The sequence below is a fragment of the Euwallacea similis genome, chromosome 9 (assembly GCF_039881205.1).
Source record: "Euwallacea similis isolate ESF13 chromosome 9, ESF131.1, whole genome shotgun sequence".
Lineage (NCBI taxonomy): Eukaryota > Metazoa > Arthropoda > Insecta > Coleoptera > Curculionidae > Euwallacea > Euwallacea similis.
The window spans coordinates 1917548-1940855 of record NC_089617.1 but is presented as its reverse complement, the minus strand read 5'-3'; the positions used below and the strand labels follow the sequence as shown (position 1 = coordinate 1940855).

At 37.1% G+C, this 23308-nt stretch overlaps 5 protein-coding genes across 5 annotated transcripts; 2 read left to right on the top strand and 3 right to left on the bottom strand.

Annotated features, from left to right (window-relative positions):
• Window positions 1-58: 58 nt before the first annotated feature.
• On the bottom strand, window positions 59-1604 carry LOC136410702 (sister chromatid cohesion protein DCC1). The gene is made up of 3 exons (XM_066392988.1): window positions 1389-1604; window positions 264-1322; window positions 59-211 (listed from the first exon to the last, which is right to left on the bottom strand). The coding sequence occupies exons 1-3, from the start codon at window positions 1400-1402 to the stop codon at window positions 106-108; spliced, it is 1179 nt and encodes a 392-aa protein (XP_066249085.1). The 5' UTR covers window positions 1403-1604; the 3' UTR covers window positions 59-105.
• A 267-nt stretch (window positions 1605-1871) lies between these two features.
• Window positions 1872-3111, top strand: Mtr3 (exosome complex exonuclease Mtr3). Its single transcript, XM_066392994.1, has 2 exons — window positions 1872-2131; window positions 2396-3111. Exons 1-2 carry the CDS (start codon window positions 1969-1971, stop codon window positions 3067-3069), a joined length of 837 nt encoding a protein of 278 aa, XP_066249091.1. The 5' UTR covers window positions 1872-1968; the 3' UTR covers window positions 3070-3111.
• Window positions 3112-3658: 547 nt separating this feature from the next.
• LOC136411042 (uncharacterized) lies at window positions 3659-12841 on the bottom strand. Its single transcript, XM_066393447.1, has 8 exons — window positions 12827-12841; window positions 12284-12343; window positions 11692-11926; window positions 5075-5599; window positions 4870-5024; window positions 4092-4258; window positions 3869-4041; window positions 3659-3813 (listed from the first exon to the last, which is right to left on the bottom strand). The coding sequence occupies exons 1-8, from the start codon at window positions 12839-12841 to the stop codon at window positions 3659-3661; spliced, it is 1485 nt and encodes a 494-aa protein (XP_066249544.1).
• Window positions 12842-13056: 215 nt separating this feature from the next.
• LOC136410863 (cilia- and flagella-associated protein 298) lies at window positions 13057-14212 on the top strand. The gene is made up of 3 exons (XM_066393220.1): window positions 13057-13264; window positions 13317-13786; window positions 13849-14212. The coding sequence occupies exons 1-3, from the start codon at window positions 13084-13086 to the stop codon at window positions 14080-14082; spliced, it is 885 nt and encodes a 294-aa protein (XP_066249317.1). The 5' UTR covers window positions 13057-13083; the 3' UTR covers window positions 14083-14212.
• Window positions 14213-15491: 1279 nt separating this feature from the next.
• Window positions 15492-22691, bottom strand: LOC136411041 (uncharacterized). The gene is made up of 15 exons (XM_066393446.1): window positions 22428-22691; window positions 21671-21808; window positions 21459-21609; window positions 21221-21412; window positions 20984-21171; window positions 20599-20934; window positions 20085-20542; window positions 19171-19330; window positions 18983-19120; window positions 18576-18930; window positions 18335-18522; window positions 18064-18220; window positions 17808-18001; window positions 17444-17591; window positions 15492-15855 (listed from the first exon to the last, which is right to left on the bottom strand). Exons 1-15 carry the CDS (start codon window positions 22566-22568, stop codon window positions 15542-15544), a joined length of 3258 nt encoding a protein of 1085 aa, XP_066249543.1. The 5' UTR covers window positions 22569-22691; the 3' UTR covers window positions 15492-15541.
• Window positions 22692-23308: the final 617 nt, after the last annotated feature.

The following is a 23308-nucleotide window of genomic DNA, read 5'->3' as shown; positions in this document are numbered from 1 at the left end:
TTAATTAAATAAACAGTTCAATGAATATTATAAATAAAACATTAAATTTTTAGTATACATAATTCTATTCAAAAACATATCACAGTTTCTGCTTAATTTTCAACTTTACTTAACATGCTTCGCAGAATAATATTTTACACCATCCACTGTAGAAGCTCTAGCATGCTTGGCCAACAATGCATTAACATCCACCTTACTAGTGGCCAATTTCCTGCAAAAACTCAATTTACAACCACTTCTAACCACCTCATACCACCAATTACTTGATATAAGGGGCAATTTCTGGCACCATCCACTTTTCTTTAGCCTCAAACAGCGCCTTAAACCTCTCATTAATATCATCCGGCAGGCATACTTCCTCAAGCTCCCATATAACTTTAGGACTAGCCTTTCTGTTAATTATTGCAATGCCATGAAGCATCTCCTCAGTGGGGACCATTCCTTCAGGAACTGACTCCTTCCAGGCTTGCAAAAACTCTTCAAGGTTGAATTTCCCGGCTGTTCGTAATATTACCTTAGCAAAGAATTGGCACACTTTGGTTTCCTTGTATTTATACAGCTGTGCCCCTTCAATAACCATTGAGGGATTTGTGTACTTCTTGAACAAACAGTTGAGAACTTCTTCAGGGACTAGATCCTGCAGGGCTTCGCAGGTTTCATCATAGTCTATAGTATCTAAACTCCAGGAATTTTCATCAATTAACTTGAGCATGTAGGACAAAACCCGGAAGTGATATTCAAAATCCAGTTCCCTGACAAAGCCATTGATTTCAAAAACATCCATCCCTTCAAGGGTTTCCATAATCTCCGCGTTGGATGCCTGAATAATGCACTTTAGTTGATTTAAAGTGTACAATTTGCTTATATCAACATCCCCCTCATATTCAGGTCCACGATATAAAGAATGTTTTAGAAGCTCTGCCAGATGACCAAATGAAGATTTTATTATATTCCCTTCAAGATATTCTTGAAAAATCCCACACACAGTAGTAACTTCCAATGTCTCTTGTTCATTATCTTTCATACCCTCAAAAAATCTTACAGGTTTTGTTAACAATAAACTATTGGAGGTCTCAGCACAAGTTACATGGAATATAGAGGTCTCAGAACATATGACCAAATCGTCATTATCGCAGCCTTTAATCACAAGCTCCTCTTTGTTTTCTATGGTTTCTAATAGCTCTTTGTTAAGCTCTAAGAGACGATACGTGTTATTATGAAGATTTGAAGGGGCAAAAATTAAGGCTTGTGAGGTGGGTAAAAGTTCGTTTCGAGTGAGTTTTGCCATACCCAGGACCTCATTGGCGGCCTCAAGGGTGCGTCTGTTTAATAAGATAGTTTTGAGGTATACTCCAGTAAAGGTAATTTAAAGTTAAGGTGGTACTTACGTGGTGTTGTCCATAAGTGATAGACGCGTAATAGAGTGAACGGAATTATTGTTTTATATTTAATTGTTGTTGTTTTTAATGAAAAATATTACAGAAAATGGATAATTATAATTTTAATTAGTTTTGGATTTTAATCTACTTAGCGCCAATATTATTAGGGTTATGTGAAAAATATAAACAAATTTCTGATGAGTTATTTCAATGCCTGACGTCATGAAGTATGCTTTGATAAATTACACAAGTGTTGTATAATACAATTTTTATATCATAAATAACTCACCCATTTTATATTTTTAGTTTAATTCAGTTAATATATAAATAATAATACATTTTTTCGCAATATTTAAGTTGCAGGAATATCTGATTAAGCATGCTAGGTGATGTTAAATTTAAATTTCAGGATTTATGGATAGATGTCATCGTAAACTAGAAAGTGAGGTTAGGTCGCCATATTTATTTTCCATTGTTTACCAACAACACGTTCTTAAATTAAAGATGAATTTCCTCTAAAAATCTAGTTCAAATTAGTAATCATTGTTAACTTAAATCCTCAATACCACTTCACAATTGCCACCTAAATATGCCAGTCGACAATAGACGTATAAACGGTCCTGAAGAAAGCTTCCCTTATGAACTTTTTGTCAGGTCCAAGTCTAAAACTGTCGAAAATGTCCCGCATGAAGAGCTTCAGCCTTCAAAAATTGAAGACGGTCTGAAGACCTTCGGTGAGCAACGCAAAATTTGTAAGTACCTTTTTTTAAAGTCTAAGTATTAATGAGTACTAAACTGGTGGAGTTGCCTTATCAATTCCATTACAAAATTTGTTTTATATGGTGTTTCCTTAGGGCTACGTTACATTATGGTAAAATCGCGACATACGTTCATGACACTATTTTTTCTTTTCATCCAATAAATCTATGTCAGTGAGAATGAAAATCTAAAATGCAACTTCACAAGTTCAATGCTCAAACTTTATCTCTTAAGCCATTTTAACTTTTTATCCTCAGTCCTTCAAACTGGGGTTGTTTCCCAGGCTAAGGGCTCGGCTTACATCGAAATCGGCCGCACTAAAGTCACAGTCTCTGTCTTTGATCCTCGAGAAATCCCAAAAAAAAATGATTATGGTCTTAAAGGGGAAATTTTCTGCGAGTTCAAATATGCCCCTTTCAGTTGTACCAAGCGCAAATTGCACCAACAAAACGCAGAGGAAAAGCTCTATAGCTCTATCATGAAGAAAGCATTAGAATCTGCAGTGTGCCTGTTTGAACTCTCAAATTTCCAAGTGGATGTTTATGCTATGGTGCTTGAAGAGGATGGTTCAGCTTTAAGTGGGGCTATTACTGCTGCTGGAGTGGCTCTTGCAGAGGCAGGAGTGCCCATGTATGATCTGATAACATCAGTAACTTTGGGGATTAAAAATGGGATGCTTTTAGAGCCCCCATTTGAATTGTCAAGTGGTTGGAAAGCAGAGGTGGATGCCAGCGAAAGTGAGAATTGTGGGATAATGGTGATTTCAAAGCTGCATACTCACAAGCAGATTTGTCAATTTTATCAGAGTGGGTTTGTTTCAAAGGAGTGTGTCAAGCAGTGCATTAAAGTGCTTTTGCGACAGTGTGATAGTTTGGTTCCAGTTGTGCAGAAGTGTCTGGTGAGGAGGATTGTAAGCAACATAAAGAAGTGATTATTGTAGTATTTGTTTTGTGAATAAATGAATTATTCTTTATTAATTTTTTTGCTATTTGGCAAACTGCCAGGCGAATATCTCAAGATATTTTTAGCCGTTTTTTGATTGCTGTTTTGTCGCTGAACAAATAGCACAAATAGCGGTTAATTTGAAAAAAAAACTTTTTGCAATTATCATCACGAATGAAGGTGTTATACCCGGATACAATTATTAGTTGCGTATCCAATATTATCTGTTACATAATCGGAAATCTGTGCATTTGCCGTCAATCGACTTGGATAATATCTTTTTTTAGGTATAATACTATAAAGTAAATGTTTAATGAGTATTTATAAGCCGGTTTCACGGTTTTCAATTTTTGGTGCTTATATGGTGTGTCCTATTTTATAAGAAAATGCTATTTTCGCGAAGGTTGTCTGCATTTTTGTGCCAGGAACAAAGTCACACGTTATAATCAAATTAATTGCATATAACAAGCTTTTATAAACATTATTTATTATTTATTTTAAAAAATACATAAAATAGCTGAAAAATGAAACATTCTGAATTACTCATCGCTTCAAAAAAAAAAACGATAAATTAAGCCTCACACTCTTTTCATCACCGACCTTTTAGGTTTCGAGCTCTTATGGTCACTTACAGCTACGTCAATCTCGATCTCCCTCTCCCCTCCCACAAGAGTAACAAAGGGCATATCACTCTGATAGTCTTGGTCAGCCACAGGTATCTCATTGGCACCCGCTATAAAACGTATAAACAAAATTTCAATTCTCATATTCCTTCATTGTGAATTTACCTGACCAAGAGGGGGCTATCGCCCCTTGATTGTAAAACGAAGTGAAATTCCCAGCTGCATAAGCCGTAGCATTAATTTGAGGAACGTTCGAAGGCCAGTTTTGGCTTGCAATAGGTTGAGACATTAGTGGGAAAGGTGCTGAGGCTCCTCCATATCCGAAACCATTCCCAAAACTGAAGATTTTTAATTTTGAAAAGAAATTGTTTATGTCGTTGATTTTTACCCAAATCTCCCCATTTCGGCCCACATCTTCCCACCAAAGCCCCCCCAACAGCCTTGAGAAGATTGCATGCAAGGGTGCAAATATGAAGGTTGGTAGAAGGGTCCTTGCCGGTACAGCGGCCCAACATTGAAGTTGTCATAGCACTGTGGCGAACATGTCCTATAATTCTATAATAAGAAGTTTTATTTCGTTTTTATTACACAGGGTTGACTTTAGTACATTTTCTTCTATTCGTGTTTAAGAGATCCGCGTTTACGTACGCTTATAATGCTCGTCGAGGTGATTCATTTAAGCTATTATGTAAGAAAATTGCCTCGTTAGTTCCCGAGTTATTAGCGCTAAAATTTTGAAAAGTGGTTATATAGCAGGAGCGTCTCTATAAGGATAGGAGAGGAAAATATCAGATTAAAGATACTTTTGAGGCGTTTCTTAGTTTTAAGAGTTTTTGCAATTCTTGGTACGCCACTGCTTTCCTTTATTTTAAATTTTCTAAATGCATCATACACCCATTTTTACTTGAATATCACGAGGTCACTGCAAAGCTTGGTTTCAATTTGAAAAAAATTAAACCACGTCGAAAATTCAATTTTATGAAAACATTGAAATGCAGAGGCGTCTGCAAGGGGGATAAAACGTTTAGAAAAAACACTTCCTGAAATTGTATAATAAAAAAATCAAATCTTCGTCTTCTTGAGCTCTATAAATTTTCGAGATATTTACAATATATTATAAAATCCTTGTTATACAATGAGTCACGAGAGAATATATACAATATTACCTGAATATTGGGATTGAAGTAATGTCCATAACACCCCTGGCATTCTGCGGGTGGTTGAATGCCGCAACTAACATAAGGCCAGCTACTCGTGTAGATGCATTTGGGCTGCGGTTGGGGGATATAAGTGGTTTGTTGCTGGCAGTTTGTAAGTTTTCCTACAACCCTCCTCAATCAAGCACGTCAAACCCATATCAACAATTCTTACCATAACTATCCACAGAGTTGCACACTTGCCTATTCTCCTGGTGCACAATATTCGACGTGCAGTAATCCCCACATTGCTTGGACCTGGTGTGGTAGCACCGACTATTACCATTCGTCTGGTCGTTAACGCACTGTCTAGGCCCAATAACCACACAGCAATTGCTCTCCTCAAGCAAAGTGATGTTATTCCTGTTGGTATAGGTCATGTTGATTGGAATGTCCATGTGTTGAGTATTGTTAACGATGCTTTTGATGTTGATGATAGTGGTGATGTTCGGAGAGTTGTTGTTGTTGACGGACGTGGAGTGCTGACTGGAATCACCTCTTCCTGTATTAATGATCGGTCCAGGGGCTGGAATGTACACGATTTCCTTCTCTTGCTTCACGGCTTTGTAACAAGAATGACGGCAATTGATGCGACATTCGCTACTGCGGCATTCAGAGTTGCACTGCTTGTGGCAGCAATGAGAATGGTGGCACTGGACATAGTTGTTGCAGCAGGAGTTGCAGCAAGAGTCGCATTGGCCTGTGGAAGAAGATAATTGATCTGATGCAGGGGAAAACCTGAGATGCTAGAGGACGTGCTACACTGCTAGATAGAATTTCTGGTCTATTCAAGTTTTCTAGTTACAGCACCAGTACAGATATTATAACGAAGTTTTTACCACTTTCATTCGTCTTTAGGTACGGCATTGTTTTAATTCATATCAACTTCCAAGTCTGGGTTATTCTTAAAATTTTTTGAATTTTCTCCCTTTATGGAAGTCAGCGGTGTACAGCGACCATCCGAATTTCCATGAATTTCTTAAGAGGAACGTGATGAAATTCTCCCAAAATTATCATCCTTTTCGCGCCTCTTTCGATATGACATTGTTTTGATTCAAATTAACTTTAAATTCTTATTATTTGTTTATAGTTTTTCTATGTTATCGATCATCTGAATAATTATCACAAATTTTTGAAGAATAACTTAATATTCTTTAGTTTTGTCGCCTTTTTAACTCTCCCTCTTGGCAACAATACTGCCTAAATTAGTGTTGTTTTTCTTATAGTGAGTAGACTTCAGTGGCATGCGAGTTTTTTATACACGACGAAATTAACATTTTATTTAGTTTCCACGTTTCATCTCGGATAAACGTTAAAAAAAAATTTTAAGTGGCCGAAAAATCCAAGTTAACATTTACAAATCAAGAGGCGTCTCAAAGCTTTAAGCCCAAGTGATTTTCTACTGAGACCTTTTCAGGCAAGCCTGAAGTACTAAATTAAATACTTCTTGTTGTTCTCAACTGTAATCTTATAAAGACAATCAAAGACGCAACCTCATGTAGCTATACGCAAACCCTCCTTGAAGGATAGAAGGACGCAGTTGTTTCAACGGAGGGAGGTGATTCATGAGGATGCTAAAGAGACATTAGAGGAGATTACGGAAGGTTTCCAGCTATTTGACGAAGATGAAAATGGGCCCAAATCGACCGAGGAGTTGAGGATCGCTTTGGGGGCAGAATCTCACTGAGGCAGAGCTGCCGGAAAGACCCAGCACTCAAGATAGTATATCTATATCTTTTTCTTGAAGAACGCTTTAGGATGTAGTGTCTGAGGTAGACAAAGATAGAAATGGTCAACTAGATTTCGAACAGTTTATTGCAGCCATGCAGGAGTTAATGGAAGAGTACAACAATGAGGAGGACATCAAAGGAGCAATGAGGCCCCTATAATCCTAAACATTGTTTTTTTTTCAATGAAACGTGATCGTCCATATAGATTTGTCCTTGTGTGGTTAAAAGATGTTGATGATCGCGAATGTTGTAAGGAACTCTTTTATTTTAATCTTGACAACTACTTAAATAAACTAATTTGACAAAAAGTAACTATTCACAAAATACTCTAAAAAATAATAATAATTGGTGGTTTGCCAGACCTACCTATGACAACAACCAGATTATAATACACCTATAAATAAACTAATTATTAATAACGTAAAACAGGTACTAACAATTAGCACCTGAACTAAATTACGTGCACCACAATACTCCCCCCCCAATAACGGAGGTATAATGTTAAGGGTATTAATCGTTACAATATAAAAATATAATTTAATTATGATTAATAATTTATACATTAGCAAAACGTACGGTTTTATCTTTCTTTTTTGTATGGTGATGGATGATTGGTTGGTTGATAAGAGAATCGATTTGATTATTAATTTTTGGATCTTGTGAGATTAAAAATGCAGGTTTTAACCTATCCATGGAAATATTCACTTCCTTATCTCTGACAACAATTGTAAAATATTTGTCTTCACGTTTTTTAACAAGAAAGGGACCTTCATACGGAGGTTGAAGAGATCTCTTTATGGTATCATTCCGAAGAAAAACATGTATACAAGTGTTTAATTCAGGAGTTATAAAAATTTTTCTGTTAGAATGATGAGTAGTTGGAACTGGTTGAAGAGATTGCATTTTTTGTTTGAGGGTTTGTATAAAAGAAGAAGGATGGTCAACGATATTGCTGTCTTGAAAAAATTCACCTGGTAGTCTTAACGTTGTACCGTACAACATTTCAGCAGGAGAAACTCCTATCTCTTCTCGTAAGGTAGAACGTAATCCGAGTAAGATAGTAGGTAAGATTTCTGTCCAGCGTTCAGTTGCATAAGCTTTGATAGCTGCTTTTAATGTTCGATGCCATCTCTCTACTTTGCCATTTGTATTCGGATGGTAAGGAGAAGAACGGGCACGTTTACAGCCTAAAATTTGGGTTAAGGATTGGAAAAGAGAGCTTTCGAATTGACGACCTTGATCTGTAAAAATTTTAATAGGGGTGCCAAAACGACAAATCCAATTGCTATAAAAGCAATTGGCAACGGTTTCTGATGATATATTGGTCATGGGATAAGCCTCTGCCCAACAAGAAAATCTATCAATAATTGTGAGACAATAAGTGAAACCGTTTGAGGGAGGTAAAGGACCTATTATATCAATGTGAATATCATGGAATCTGGAATCCGGAATTTGAATTTGTTTGAATGGGGTAACAGTGTGTTTATGAATTTTGGCTTTTTGACAGTTAATACAACAACGAGTCCATTCTCGGATATTTTTATTCATTGAAGGCCAAACAAAACGGGATGAAATAAGTTTTGTTGTACCTTTAATACCTGGATGAGAAAGATTATGAAATTTATTAAATATAGCTTGTCGAAAATGTTTCGGTATGAATGGGCGAATTCTAGAGTTACTATCGTCGCAGTAAATCAAATTTTGTGTATTAGGAACTTGAAATTGTTTTAAGGTAAGTGATGTAAGTTGAGGATTTCTAAAAATGTGTTGAAATTCTGGGTCTGTTGTTTGAGCTTTTGCTATTTCATCGTAATCTATGGAATTCGGAAAAGAAATGGTTTGAATTCTAGATAGAGTATCTGCTACAATGTTGTTTTTGCCACTTATGTGAAGTATGTTGGTTGAGAATTGTGAAATGAAATCTAAATGTCTCATTTGTCTAGGAGATGCTTTATCAGATTTTTGAATGAATGCATAAATGAGTGGTTTGTGGTCTGTGTAAATTGTGAAAGGTCTTCCTTCAAGAAAATGACGAAAATATTTGATTGCTGAATACAGTGCAAGTAATTCGCGATCGTAAGTACTGTAATTACATTGAGTTTTTGAAAATTTCTTGGAGAAGAAGCTTAAGGGTTTCCATGAGGAATTTACCATTTGTTCTACAACTGCTCCCATAGCAAAATCTGATGCATCCACTGTTAAAGAAAGTGGGGCTGATGAACTGGGGTGATTTAATGTAGCAGCGTTTGCTAAGTCGTGTTTACATTCATTGAAAGCATTCACAGTTTCGTCAGTCCACTTGATTGGTGTTTTGTCATTTTTCTTACAATTTTTGTGTAAGTCATGAAGAACACTTTGGTGATGTGCAGCGTGAGGTAAACATTTACGATAAAAATTGAGCATTCCTAGAAAACGTCTGAGATCTGAAATTGATTTAGGAAGAGGATAGTTTGAAATGGTGGATACCTTTTCGGGAAGAGGAGAAGAACCTTTTTCAGAAACTTGGTATCCGAGAAATTGAACTTGATGTTCGCCAAAAACACATTTGTTTAGGTTTATTGTCAACCCATATTGGTGGAGACGTTCGAAAATTGTTTTGAGATGCTCTTTGTGCTGAGCTTCGTTTGTTGATGCAATTAGGATATCATCTATATAAGAAAAACAAAAATCCAAATCTCCAAGTACTTCATTGATGAAGCGTTGGAATGATTGTGCTGCGTTTTTCAATCCAAATTGCATCCTTGTAAATTCGAACAATCCAAAAGGTGTGATTATGGCTGTTTTTGGAATGGATTCCTCTTCAACTGGGATTTGATGATAAGCTCTGATGAGGTCAATCGTGGAAAAAATTGTTTTTCCTTCGAGAAAATAAGAAAAGTCATGTAAATTGGGGACTGGGTATTTGTCTACCACAGTAATTGAATTGAGTCTGCGATAGTCTCCAACCGGTCGCCAATCGGAAGAGTTTTTCTTGGGAACCATATGTAGAGGGCTGGCCCAAGGACTATTTGAAGGACGACAAATACCTAAGTTAATGAGGTGTTGAATTTCTTGTTTTGCCAATTTAAGCTTTTCTGCTGAAAGGCGTCTAGGTTTGGAAGAAATAGGAAAACCTTCTGTGAGAATAGTGTGAGAGATGCTATGTTTTAGTGATGAGGGAGTAGATGAGAATTTTGTAATTTCTGGAAATTGAACCAAAATGTCAAAATATTTGCATGAAGAAGGAATTGCATGAACTGATGATGTAGAAAGACAAGAAATTTTACCATTGTTTGTCAGATTAGTTGTGCTGTCGATAATTCGTTTACTGCCCAAATCTAGTATTATGTTAAAATAGTGGAGAAAATCAATTCCAATAATCGCATGATTTGTTTGTGCCACAATAAAATTCCATGTAAACGTTCTTCGGAGACCTAAACTAACTGTAAGAGTCTTGGTTCCGAAGGTGGAAATACATGTGTTGTTGGCCGCAAATAAGGTGTATTGAGATTGATTTTGTTGTATTTGAAAAGATTTGGGTAACAACGAAACATCAGAACCAGTATCTATAAGGAAATGAATACCAGTTAAAGGGTCTTTGATAACTAACCTGTGACTAATTATATTAATGTTTTTTTGTCTATCTTCGTTGGTGTTCGTGGAGATCTTCACTTGGCAGTCCTTTGTACCCGCGCCGTCTGCTGCCCACGACGACGCGATCGTTAGTTTTCCTTCTTGTAATCACAAGGAGACACACACTTGCGAGCTTTTTCTTGGTAATTTTGATGGTACCAGCATCATGAAGAATTTTGACGATCTCTGCTGGGTGAATTGCGTCGAAATTTAGAAGATCTTAATTTTGAATGGGATCTGATTTGCCTCTCTAATTTATCCAAACGTTTAGTGATGTGTTTGAATTCTTCTGAAGATGTATTTTTGTTGATTTCTGTGGGACTGCTTGTGCATATCTCTGATTTGATTTGGGAAACTTGGGAAAACTCTATATCAGCAATTTTATCTGCTATATTCGCCACTTCTGATAATGGCAAGGAACATGCCGTTAAAATGGTCTGCATATTGTGAGGTAATCTCTGCATCCAAAGGGTTTTCAACATCTCTTCTTGAAGTGAAGAGCCTCCCAAACTGTTCATTTCGGATAGAAGTATGGAAGGTTTTTTGTCTCCAAGTTGAAGTTGCGAAAAAAGTTTCTTATACTTTTTTTCTTGTGATTCTACGAGGGCATCCAATACCTTTTGACGAAGGGTTTGGAACTTGTTGTTCATGGGAGGTTTAATAATTAGATCTCTAACACAAATCAAACTTTCTGTGTCCATAATTCCGATAGTAGTGTGGAATTTCAAGTCGTCTGAAGTCACTCCATTGATAAAAAATTGTGATTCCAATTGAGAAAACCACAATTCTGGATCTGTTCTACTAAATGGTGGAGCTTTAATGAAGATTCGAGCTTCTTGGTCTACAGAGGGTTCGATGATGTTAGCTTCTGGCTGAATGGTTCTAGAACGTGGCATGATTGGATGAGATAGCTTGTGTTCTAGAGGGTTGATGTGTTGAGTTCGGAATCGGGGTCACCAATTGTCCTTGTGTGGTTAAAAGATGTTGATGATCGCGAATGTTGTAAGGAACTCTTTTATTTTAATCTTGACAACTACTTAAATAAACTAATTTGACAAAAAGTAACTATTCACAAAATACTCTAAAAAATAATAATAATTGGTGGTTTGCCAGACCTACCTATGACAACAACCAGATTATAATACACCTATAAATAAACTAATTATTAATAACGTAAAACAGGTACTAACAATTAGCACCTGAACTAAATTACGTGCACCACAGATTAAAAAAAAGGGTTTATTTCAGTGCAGGACCTCAAAAGGGCTATCATAAACCTAGAGGTAGAATTCAACGATGTAGAGTATGATAAGATAATTGTGGCCGCGGAATTGGATGGAGATGGTCAGGTTACTCCAGAGGAATTTACGGAGCAGCTACCGCAAAAGTTAATGCAGAATCAATGTTAATGAAATAAATACAAAAAATAACACGAAATCTTGTGTCTCACCTTCGCATAGGCTGTAAGAGCATCCCTCGCAGTCGCACTCATAGCAGCTGCTGTCATATTGGCAATTGTCTTGGTTGCGCTTCATGCGGGTACGCACGCAGTGGACGTAGTTGGCACTATCAGATTCAAGGCAGGATTTCTCGTGTTTCTTCTTTACCTCCAAGCAGGAGAGAGAAAGAGATATTCCCAGAAGGCAGGCGAAGGTGAGAATCCGCAGGACGTGACACGTTTGAGTCTGTAGAGTTTTACTTTTAATTTTCAAATATTTTTTATGTAGGCTTATAGGGCATAATGAGGCGATTAATTTGAGGCATTTTTAAAGGCAATTGCTGTATGGATTCGCGAGAAATTGCTTCTCAAAATTCTAGCAACATTTTTCCATTTAAAAAATAAGAAAAGAGAAAAATGATGCGTTTGATAACTGTTTGAAAGGTTCTCTCAAATTTTAATAGCAATACGATGAAAGGTTTCAAAGCCTAATTGTTTCAATCAGGTTTTGGCAAATCAAATCTATTCTGCACACTCGCACTTAGTGCAATTAAAGTAGAGTGATGACTACAATAAATGTAATGATAGCTTTCACCATATTTACCCAATTGACTTCAGGAATAACACTTTCGGTGTGAGTGTTACTTTTTAAACGATACTTTTTCTGTAATATTTAAATAACTTTTTGGTTTAAATAGTTAATTTTTTTTCCTCTTGAATAGGCACCTACGCTCACCTACGCCTCTGGTTTAATTGTTATTAAATAAAATATTTTATTCACTATGCCTCTAGCTTTCTTCATATAAAAATGTAAATTTTTGCTTTTTAAGAACACGAAAATTCAGTATTTTCTTAACAACATCAGTGTCGTACGTAATTTTAAAAAATTATAATACAATTTTTCTATAATTAGTTTATTGTGTGGTAGTGTTAGCTCAAAGGTTCTCTTTAATATGCTTCTAACATTATTCTCAGCAAGTAATAGTTGTAGTTCTATAGAGGCGGGAAGAACAGGTAATAAGTTCAAGTAAGAAAATCATAGGCGTACGTTCATTTTATTGCAGTAAAACTCCTTGTATCTCTAAAAAGTTTTATGTTTTTTATTAAAAACCCCTTTGTGAGTATATCCTGATTATCACAGACATACATTAATGTTGCGCATTTTTCTTTGCTTTGTGCTTCAGAAATTTTCTCCAACTTTAGAATTTAGAGAACACACTAACTCGTAATTGAAAAACTGCCCTTTAGAGGGTTAATTTATCATGTACGATCGATACAACTCACCCGGGAAAACCAGGAAACTTACGGTTACCTGCTAAATATCGACCAAACAACTCTGCCAACAAATACAATTCTGTATTAATCAAGATTGTCGCTTTCATCCAAAAAGAATAATTCTCAAAAATGGTGATCGTGCACATAAAATACAAAGACGAAAGTCAGTTCCTTTTCGAAACGCCCTTGGCCACCCCTGTGGACGAATTGGTGCCCAAAATCGCCGCCATTTACAATGGGCGGCTGAAAATTAACAGAGTCTGCATGGAGATAGAAGAACTAGCCAAACATGGCACTCTTTTGCCTCCTGGTAATTATGCCTACCACTCTTTGACCTGTAAATATTTATTTGGAAATCACAGAAATCATGGGTCTCACCGAGGATCAAGTGGAAGAACTCAAGTTAAAAGACGACTGGGGTGATAAATGCACCCCTAGTGGAGGCTTTGATTTTCACAAAGATCCAGTGGGACGCAGGAACGGTAAACAACCAAAGAAGCAGATGCGAGAAATCCTCGACAAGGCTATCAAAGAGGCCAAGGAGAAGATCTCCAAGTCTCTGGTCATTCAAGACAAATTGCTGACAATGAAGATTGTCCAAGAGGCATTGAATCTCCTCAAAGGAGCTGTAATGATAGTGTACCCCATGAAGCTGCCCCCCCACGACATAATCCGCATGGAGTTCGAGAATATTGAAGATTTGACCGGGACTCAGGCTTCTTTGGAGGTGATTGATCCGGCAACTGCTCAATTATGGTTCTGCGGGAAGGAGATGTATCGGAACGAGAAGAAGAAGCTTGGAGATTATGCGGGGAAAATCGAGAGCTGCAAGGTTGTTGTTTGATATACGGAGAAAATTGGAGATACCTGGCCAGTTTGATTTATATACTATAGGTGATTCTGAAACTCTCCAAGAAGGGAGAAGGTCCTCCAGGGAGGGAGCCCATCATGTCAGAGGAGGACCGCAAGCAGTTGATGATGCACGCTTATCGCAGGCAGGAGGAGCTGAAAAAACTTGCCCAAGATGATGAGGATGATTACATGAACTCTGAATGGGCAGATGGTACCAATTTGAAGAAATCCTTTCATGGGTTGCATAATATTTCCTGGAGGCCAGGAACCAAATAACGATGTGCCGGAATATATTTACTCTTAAGTAATGGTCTAATACAATATCGTTTTTCAGCAAATTTATATGGTGTTAGTTTTAGATAACGACATAAATAATACCTTAGGTTATTGATTTGTATTTGCATTGCAGTTCCCTGACCTAGTTAACATTATTAATGTTTGCTTTGGAAACGGTTGTTTTGGATATGATTTTATTGCACAGAAAGGAAATCGTTTTTTGATCAATCAAGCAATTATATTGCTAATAAATAAATATTTTATTAAGGGATTTTGTGTTTTGATACTTGATTACGCAATCGATTACCGGATGCCATAGCCGTAGACTCTTTAAGGATGTAGAAGAACTTGCTAAATATGGCATTCTTTTGCGTTCTGGTAATTGTGCTTACCACTCTTCGACCTCTCAATAATTTTTTGGAAATCACAAAAACCACGGGTTTCCCCGAGAATCATGCGGAAGAATTCAAGCTGCAGTTCCTAACAATTGATCGAGGAATTTAGTTATTTGATTTTTCTACTGAGAAATCAACGGGAGGATAGGCGAAGATATTAATTTTAACAAAAAAAGCGATAATTTGACTTACAAACAAAATACGAGGTTTCTTATTTAAAAGAACTTAGTTTCGGACATTTCATCACGAATCCCGGGCTACGATTGAAAATTTACCCAAAACACTACTTTCACATATCCTCGGACTTTCTAAGAGGCCAGTAGGAATCAACTGGACGAAAGTAGTGGCCCTTTAAGAAGCCTCCGCTTGCTCTAAGATCAGACATTTTTTAAATCGATTTTCGGGGGTTTAAGCGATTATCCAGATGTGGGTTAAAAAAAATTTACGATTGAAATCTAATTACGGTACTCACCATTTTAGAAGTTCTTGAATCACTTAAAACCACCGTAGTTTCTTGGCTTCAACAGAACACCAATAGTGCACTTCTACCTTAAAGCCCTGACTGCTCGTAAATGATTATAGATGATAAGTTCGCATAATCTTCCTTCAAGAAATTTCTATAGCTCATTCGAGTATGTGGGTCAGGGATATTATTAGGTGTATAGCACTGACTACAGCACTTTTTTTTAGCCTTATAGCTGAGGATGTGCATGATAAGGATGTGGAGATTACGGGGCTCTTTGCTCACTGGATCAAGGCCGTACATTTGCAAAGGAATAGAAATAAGGTTTGATAACGTATGTTGGCTTAAAATACTCAGCAATTTGCCCGATTCCAGGTTTCCTTAAAGTTTATATGACGCAGGCAGATGCAGGCGTATCTAATCCACAGGAATTAGATGTGTGAAAGTTCAACGAACTAGTCATAGAGTTTTAAACCTTCAACGTGTTTACTCATTGCGATTGTTGCACTGATGATAAATACTATATAACTGTGTACAGCAGTAATTTTTTGACCCGTTTAATTTCCATCTAGGGACTGTTTGCTTAGCTTAACAAATCGGTTTAAAGTTTCGAAAATAGCAGTCCCCTAGAATAGATCTTATCCCAAAACTTCATGCGCTCGGCCTCGGGATTATGGTCGATACGCAGGCGCTCGTTGATGTCCAGGAATGAGACGTGGTCAGCGCTGTGCACGGGTCGCCATAAGGTCTCGTCCAGCAGGGGGTCGCACAGAGGGGTGGGGTGGCCGTGCTTGGCGAAATTGGCCCACAGACGCGACATGCGCCTCTGGGTCAGGTCCTCAATGCTGCCTGGTTCAGGGGTTGAGGTCAGCATTGTGGTGAAGAGGTAGCCAATTTCATCTGCATGGCAAACTCCTTGAAGAGAGGAAAGAGGGCAGTCATTTACAGGTAAAATAAAATAGTTGAGAATAAAAGCAATTTAAAAAATATTATATTTCTTGCTGTTCAAACTTCGTAAGGAGTTAATACGGCTTCTTACACTGAATTCTTTATTCGCCTATAAAAACAGATTTTGAGATTTTAAATTCTTTCCATGCGGTCTCAGCATTATCCAAGAGGCTTATTGAAATTTGTTTATGCTTCAGATTAGGCCAAGGGCGCGCTATACTCAGGCTTACGAGTTAAAAATAAAAAAACCCGATATCCCTACATAAATTACAAAATAGACACGCTCTTTGTGCACTTATCTACATTCATCTGCTCTAATTTCAGAAAACAGAACTGTCACCTGATATTTGACAACTGACCTGTTAGAATTAAAAAAAAATGGCGAAGGCCATATCGAGGTTTTCTGAAGACATTTTCTCAGTCTATTCTATAGAGTTATTATTTCAAAAAAACTTAAATAGGCGTTGAAATAGCAGAAGCATATCTTGGATAAATTTATATGTTATTATTTATTAATCTGATGTTTGATGGTAAGTAGCAAACTGCTTAATTCACGCTTTGCGTTTATGATTAGCCACTTTCCTTGAAGTTTTTTTAATGATCACTCGTTATCAATTTTGGTCTGATTTTTGTAATTTTTTATTAATTTTGTGCAGTAACTTTAAAGTGAGTTTTGCCTATGAACAATGAAGTGCCAACGGTCCATAGAATCATCATCCCCAATATGGAGACCGAATATATAGACCCCAACTGAGCGTTAAAATGCGGTAAGAAACATTAACGTACCCCTCTACTTTCGCTGTTACAACTTCAGTTAAGTTAACTTTCCTACTAACTCAATTTAGAGCAAAAAGAAAAAAATATAAATAGGGCTAGGATGAGTTCAGGTTAATCCAGGAACAGGAACTCATGTGAACTGATCTTAATTAGTAAATATTGTTACTCAGGAGTCCTATTTTCGTTTATTCATTCTTTAAAAGAGTGACGTACCGAGCGAGAAATAAAAGCGTTAAAACAATTTAGGGGAAATATATTATATTCTTCTTAAAAAACACGTGAAATTTCGAATCATAAATGCACGCCGTTGACTTCTGTAGATTTAGGAATTATCGTACAAATCATTCTAAGCAGATACTCAGGCTTTGAGTTAATATGAATTAACACAGTGTCGTACCTAGAGAAGAATCTCTTTCAAATATTATAATACGGAGAACTAATGCGCGTTACTGCCCTCCATAGACGTTGAAAGTGTGTATTATATTTTGTTGTTTCCAAAAACATATCAACTGGGACTTAACGTTGAATTTGAGAACTAATCTATCAAAGATTTATAAATGGTGAATATAAAACCGGAAAATTTTTCAAATGTATTTTAACAGTTGTATTATTTTAATTTCGATTTAATTTGCGCGGTTTTGTGTTAATTTTGTGGACTAAAACTATCACGGAGCAACATTTCAAAGTACAATCGATAGAAGTCTAAAAAATTACTACACTAAACTCATTTGTACCAGTGTTTCTGTGACACCCTGTGTATAGCCCAGAATCAACATACCTGGTAGTTCAATCTCCAGCATTCGTTTATAAAAACCTAGATTAGAATCTATAGACAATCGGTACATGTAAATAGGGCTCTGCGAAGTTCTTCGGTGGTGCTGAACTGAGCTGAGAATTCCTCGTAGAAAGGAATTGTCTGTAGTGATCTGTATAATATATAAGAATATTGATGTATTTTTTAGTTGCCTTAAGATGTGTCGTGATGTAATTCAGAGGTAGATCATTGATAAAATTATTATGCCTAAAATTATTTCGGAGGTATCTCGAAGTTTCTCGAAATTCTTTACAATATATACCTGTGTGCGTCAAAATATCTCAGCGATATGCCCCTAGATTGTAATCAAAATTGGAGAATTACTTACATCATAAAATTCTTGTAAATGAGTCTCTCGAGAGATTTCCCCATTGCCGAAGTAGAAGGTTACAATTTCTTCACCAAGCTTCTTCGATAAGGGGCTACCTTTTTCGAGTTGCAGCAACCCCGGGACATTATATTCTTTATCCGTCCAGTAGATGTAGTTCATATCTTTGTCTACCATGCTATCCACTATCATCCCTGTATATACATAAAAAATCTATTGACATTCTTTCATAAGGAGTACCATGTGATAGTACTACCATCTCCAGAATTGTAGCCCATCAACAAGGGTACCTTCGAGTACCTCCCGGCCAACAGCGATTTTATCGGATGTTCGCTGAAGAATTTCTCTCCTTTCCAGGATTTGGGTTCGACTACAGCCCCAATGAAGCGGTACTGGTTGCATTTTATGCTTTCCTGACATCAAATAAAATCTCCATATAATTTTTCTTATTACTAGGCGCTCCGCATCTCATTAACTATCAAAGGTCTTGCCAGTTTAAACTGGACATTCCAACACCTGAATAATACCTTGTCAATATCACATTGAGCCTTAAATATTTCCTCAACACTGGCTTTACTCAGGTACTTATACAACTCCCCTTCACTTAAATTATGTCCTAGTCCTAAGGCTGTTTCCAACACCTCTTTTTGCTTATGAGCATACGCCCAGCTGCTTAAAGCCGATCCGCTTTGACATAAAGCTTTATGGAACAATCCTGTATGAAGTAATTATTCATAACATTACATTTTCATAATTAATTTGTTTTACCCTTAGCCATTGGTGACAGCATTAAAAAATGCACAGCAGCCGCTCCAGCACTATTACCAAAAATGGTGACATTGGTGGGGTCTCCCATGAAATGATGTACGTTTTTCTGCACCCATTTCAATGCCAAAACCATGTCCTTAAAGGCGGCGTTACCTGGAATGTCCAATTTCGGATCGTCAAAGCTGAGGAATCCTAATAGGCCTAAGCGATAGTTTATGGCTACTATTACTATATTTTCACTGATCAATATTTCTGGTCCGTGTAATTCCATTCGGTTGGAACCTAGTAAGAAGCTGCCTCCATGGATGAACACCATCACTGGTTTCAGTTTTGGTGTTGTTGATGAAAAAGGAAGCTTTGAAAAACATTCATGGGGAATTTGAATTTGAATTTAATTGAGTGTTTACCTGGGGTGTATAGACATTGAGATTGAGGCAGTCTTCAGAGCCGCTCATTTCTTTGGTAATGAAATCTTCCTGAATGCAGATGTTTCCACCACTAGTTGCATCGAAAACTCCATTCCATGGGTCTATAGCTTGTGGGGCCTGTTAAGTCTTACTTTATAGGAAGTATTGTATTTCGATAAATAAGCTACCTTGAATCTCAAATCTCCCACTGGGGGTTTTGCATAAGGAATTGCAAGAAAACTATAGAATTTCCCTCCCCTGACATCGTTGCATATCATTCCTTTTAACTGGCCCTCGTAAATGGTCACAACGGGGCTAGAGGTGTCTTGCGAAGTCATCCTTTGGGAATGTCAATAGAAAAGCTCCGTGAAGACGTAGTTAATTTCGGTCAAAAACCCAGCTAGGAGATGACGCTAACGCCCTCTCTGAGTTTAAAATAAAAAAGCGTTGTTGTTAGTATTTATCAGGTGTCCACAGATGGCGCCAAGTTTGAGAATTTATGCGGGTTAGTCCTGCCATCTGTGGAATAATACTTATAGTTTTTGCTAGTTCCTGTAACGCCATCCTACTCTACATGTTTGGAACTATTTACCTCGAGATTGTTTACCACTTAACGAGTATCATAGATGGCACTTCAAAAAGTTAATAATCCAAAGCGTAGTATGTATATTACTATGGTGGAATATTATTTAATGTGTTAATTGTTTTATAACAGTTTTCCGTGGGAAATCCTTAAATTGGCTATCACATCAATGTAATATTTAATAAATAAACCTTACCATTCCTCAACTATCGCGGCACAGCAATGAAAAAGCAAATACTTATATACCAAACTAGCTTGACCTTTGTCGTTTACCTTATCTAATTTAAATGATTATAGGAAACAATTCGATGTTGTAATGTGTTTAATCACGATATTTGTTATCTTCCTGTCTTTCCCTCTCCCTTTCCCATGACTTGATATTGTTTTGACTCACTAAAGCGACAATAACAATTAGGAGTACTAAAATAAGTTTTCACTTATTGTATACCAAAAATCAACAAAAATGAAACAATTGTTAAGTAAATTATTTAATATATTTCTTTAAATATTAAATATCACAGTTTAGACAAATGCACTTGATTCTCAATGAACACCATCTCCCAGAACTGGGCGAAAGCCCCTTCAGGCCCTTCCTTCATCCTGAACTCCTCATTCGCCATACTCAAATACTCAATCCTTCCCGTACTCACACTCTTCCATAAAGTCTCAGTTTCCAACTCGCCAAGGGGAGTGGGATGTCCATACCGGGCAAAATTAGTCCACAATTTCGTAAGTTTGAGCACTAGCCGATGCTCCAAAGTATCTTCTTTCGGACTCGGCACCAAAATTGTGTTAAAAAGATATCCTAAATCATCCCCATGGGCAGCTCCCCGAATCTTCAATTGGCTGATTTGTTTCATATAGTTTAGGTTAGTGTCCAAATCAAATTTATAAAAATATAGAGGGTGCTTGCTGGTTTGCAATAGAAGTTTTGCAGATCGATAAATGTCTGCGAAGAAGCAATTGTGGGTGTAAACCTATATTGTAAAAGACAGTTATCAAGATAAATTCCACTGAGGGAGATTATGCAGACATTCAGGGCTTTGTTCAGTGCCTTCAGGTCGTTAATGGACTCTCCTCCTTTGATACCATACATCTCCTTGACCTCTCTAGCTACCTTGGTGTGTCCAGGACTGCCTCGCCTCAAATTCAGAGTAATGGGCACTAATGTATCATCCACTAGGAAGTTCCGACCCGATGTCTTCATTAGAGTGTACAGTAAAATACCCTCCATGGAGTTGTAGCCCATGATGACTGGAACTTTGTTGTATCTGCCCGATTGCATGATATATAAAGGTTCTTCGCAGAGGAAGCCCCCTTTGGTTTCTATGACTGGGCAAAAGGGTCTGGCGTAGCTCACTAAATGGGGCTAAAAGTGCCGAAATAGAAGAAAGAAAATAAGGAACCTAAATACCTACATCCCATATTTTATTGCTGGCCTTACACAATTCCTCAACGGAAACCTTCTGCAGCTCGCTTAAAATCAGTTTGTCGTTGTGTGTGTCTATATTCAGGTGATGAGCTAGCTCATATGTACATGAAAATTTGCCCCTACCAAAGCAGTTGAGAGCACAGCCGCTTTGCATTATCGCTTTGTGGAACAGCCCTAAAATCTGCCATAAATAGTTGTGATTTAGTTGCGATAGGTGAGTTACCCTTGGCCATGGGAGAGAGTATCAGAAGGTGAACCGAAACCGCCCCAGCGCTCTCTCCGAAAATCGTGACGTTTTTCTGGTTACCACCGAAGAATTTTATATTATTCCGAACCCATTTCAGTGCCATCACGATGTCTTTGAGACCGGCATTGCCGGGAGCACCCACTTCGGGGTTGGAAAATGCCAAGAATCCTGGAATAATGTTAGATTGTACTAAAAAAAGAACAGTGGTACCTACCCAATACTGCTAATCTATAGTTTGTGGTCACCAAAATTACATTATTTTCTATTAAGTAGTCGGGACCGTACAATTCTGTGCTTCCAGAGCCTCTGCAAAAGCCCCCGCCGTGTATCCAAAACATGACAGGAAGTTTCTCTTTGGTTTTTATCTGGAACGATTTCAGAATTTAAAAAAACTTTATTTGGTTTATGTGGTCGTAGTATAGTTACCTTTGGAGTGTACACGTTCAAGTACAAGCAATCCTCGGATCCAGCAAAGGAGCCCGAGAAAAGAGGCTTAGAATAACAGTCGGGGCCCTCTACAGTTGCTTCCCGTATTCCTGTCCATTTTTCTGGAGGCATAGGTGCCTAAAAATGTATAAAGTCTAAAAATTTAAAGGAAAAAGGGCGAAAATAAGCGTGTTCTGTCCATTACTGCACGTTCATGTGTTTCCTTCTCCTCAAAAAATTAATAAATAATAGTTTAGTAAGTAATAAGTAACCTTTAATGTGTAACAAATTCTTGCGTAATGATTTATGCAAACACACCAATAGCGCTTTGAAGTGTGCTTAGAGTAGCTGCAACTCACACTTACAACAGTGTTTCCACACGCATCACTCGGAATTTAGAAAAATGTCAACCTGTCAACGTGTTATTGTTATGGTAACCGCTTTTCTTTTGTTTGCGTTAGCATTTGTTGATTTTTTCAGTACAATTTTTTAGTTTTGAGTGTGTTTTTTGGGGATTTAGAGCTGAATTTTTACTACAAGGTGAGCCTAAATTTTGCATTATATAATAACTGTCTGTGATTAATACAGTGGTGAAGTATTTTTCCCTTTTCTCTTTGGATTAATTGTGGTTAAAACTATGCACATAATTTGTGTATCCTATATACATATATATGTACTTATTACATTTTACTTAAATTATTCTATAGCAGGATGATAACTTCTTTTTTCTATCGAATTGAAACCTAATGTTACGTACCTTAAATCGTAAATTACCCAAAGGAGGCTTGGCATATGGTATACCCTGGAAACTCCAATATTTTCGCCCCCTAAAAGTCACGGCTTCACTGCCTCTTAATATCCCCTCAGACACCTTCACCACTGGCTGTTCGGTACTCATGTTTCACCACTGTACACTGTAGCTTTTCTTATTGATCCTACATATATTGCAACGAAAACGATATCACTATGCAGTAAATACTACTGATAGTTGATATTAACTATTGTAACACTTATTTAAAAATAATTGATCGGTTGTTTGTACATCTAGAGAGTACTTGAACTTTGTATGTACATCACAGATCTGTTTAAAGTTTACGTATGTTCAAATCAATATACGAGTATAATACAAGTCCAAAGTGAAAGTACTGACTGTCTCCGTTTTTGATACAGGGATTTCACGATTGTGCGTAGTATTATTTACGGACGTACCGGGGTCGTTTCATATGTATAGGTTGGAAGATTTTAAATTTATGGTGTGTTTGAAAATAATGCATAAAGAAGATTCCTAAAAACTTTGTTACTAAACTAAAAGGTGATTAAGTTAGTGAAAAAATGACAAAGAGAAAAAAACTTTTAAAATTGTCATTAAAATTAGATCATCTCTACTGAATCAATGAAAAAGACGTGAACTCACCAGGCGGACTTTAGACGCCAGTCCGTTCAACGGATTCACATTCACATTTGGTGAATTTCGTGATCTTCCTTGGTATTTCAGTAGAGGTGATGTAATTTTATTCACGTCTTTTTTAGTGTTTCAGTAAACATGATCTAATTTCATCATACGTGAGAGTAAACTAACCGGACGAGCTGGTATCCAAAGTCCATCTGGTGGGTTAGTAATTTTAATGACAATTTAAA

What these genes read in the sequence shown, in the direction of transcription:
- LOC136410702 (XM_066392988.1), bottom strand. An exon ending in GAAATTGCCCCTTATATCAA is followed by an intron (nt 212 to 263) that starts GTAATTGGTGGT and finishes GAGTTTTTGCAG; the next exon opens with GAAATTGGCCACTAGTAAGG.
- Mtr3 (XM_066392994.1), top strand. Translation starts at nt 1,969, where the DNA reads ATGCCAGTCGACAATAGACGTATAAACGGTCCTGAAGAAAGCTTCCCT. An exon ending in CGGTGAGCAACGCAAAATTT is followed by an intron (nt 2,132 to 2,395) that starts GTAAGTACCTTT and finishes TTTTATCCTCAG; the next exon opens with TCCTTCAAACTGGGGTTGTT.
- LOC136411042 (XM_066393447.1), bottom strand. An exon ending in ACTTCAATCCCAATATTCAG is followed by an intron (nt 4,259 to 4,869) that starts GTAATATTGTAT and finishes TTCTTATTATAG; the next exon opens with AATTATAGGACATGTTCGCC. An exon ending in GCCGAAATGGGGAGATTTGG is followed by an intron (nt 4,042 to 4,091) that starts GTAAAAATCAAC and finishes AAAAATCTTCAG; the next exon opens with TTTTGGGAATGGTTTCGGAT.
- LOC136410863 (XM_066393220.1), top strand. Translation starts at nt 13,084, where the DNA reads ATGGTGATCGTGCACATAAAATACAAAGACGAAAGTCAGTTCCTTTTC. An exon ending in TGGCACTCTTTTGCCTCCTG is followed by an intron (nt 13,265 to 13,316) that starts GTAATTATGCCT and finishes TGGAAATCACAG; the next exon opens with AAATCATGGGTCTCACCGAG. An exon ending in GGAAAATCGAGAGCTGCAAG is followed by an intron (nt 13,787 to 13,848) that starts GTTGTTGTTTGA and finishes TATATACTATAG; the next exon opens with GTGATTCTGAAACTCTCCAA.
- LOC136411041 (XM_066393446.1), bottom strand. Translation starts at nt 22,568, where the DNA reads ATGAGTACCGAACAGCCAGTGGTGAAGGTGTCTGAGGGGATATTAAGA. An exon ending in ACTCTCTCCCATGGCCAAGG is followed by an intron (nt 21,172 to 21,220) that starts GTAACTCACCTA and finishes GGCAGATTTTAG; the next exon opens with GGCTGTTCCACAAAGCGATA. An exon ending in TCAATGTCTATACACCCCAG is followed by an intron (nt 18,931 to 18,982) that starts GTAAACACTCAA and finishes TGTTTTTCAAAG; the next exon opens with CTTCCTTTTTCATCAACAAC.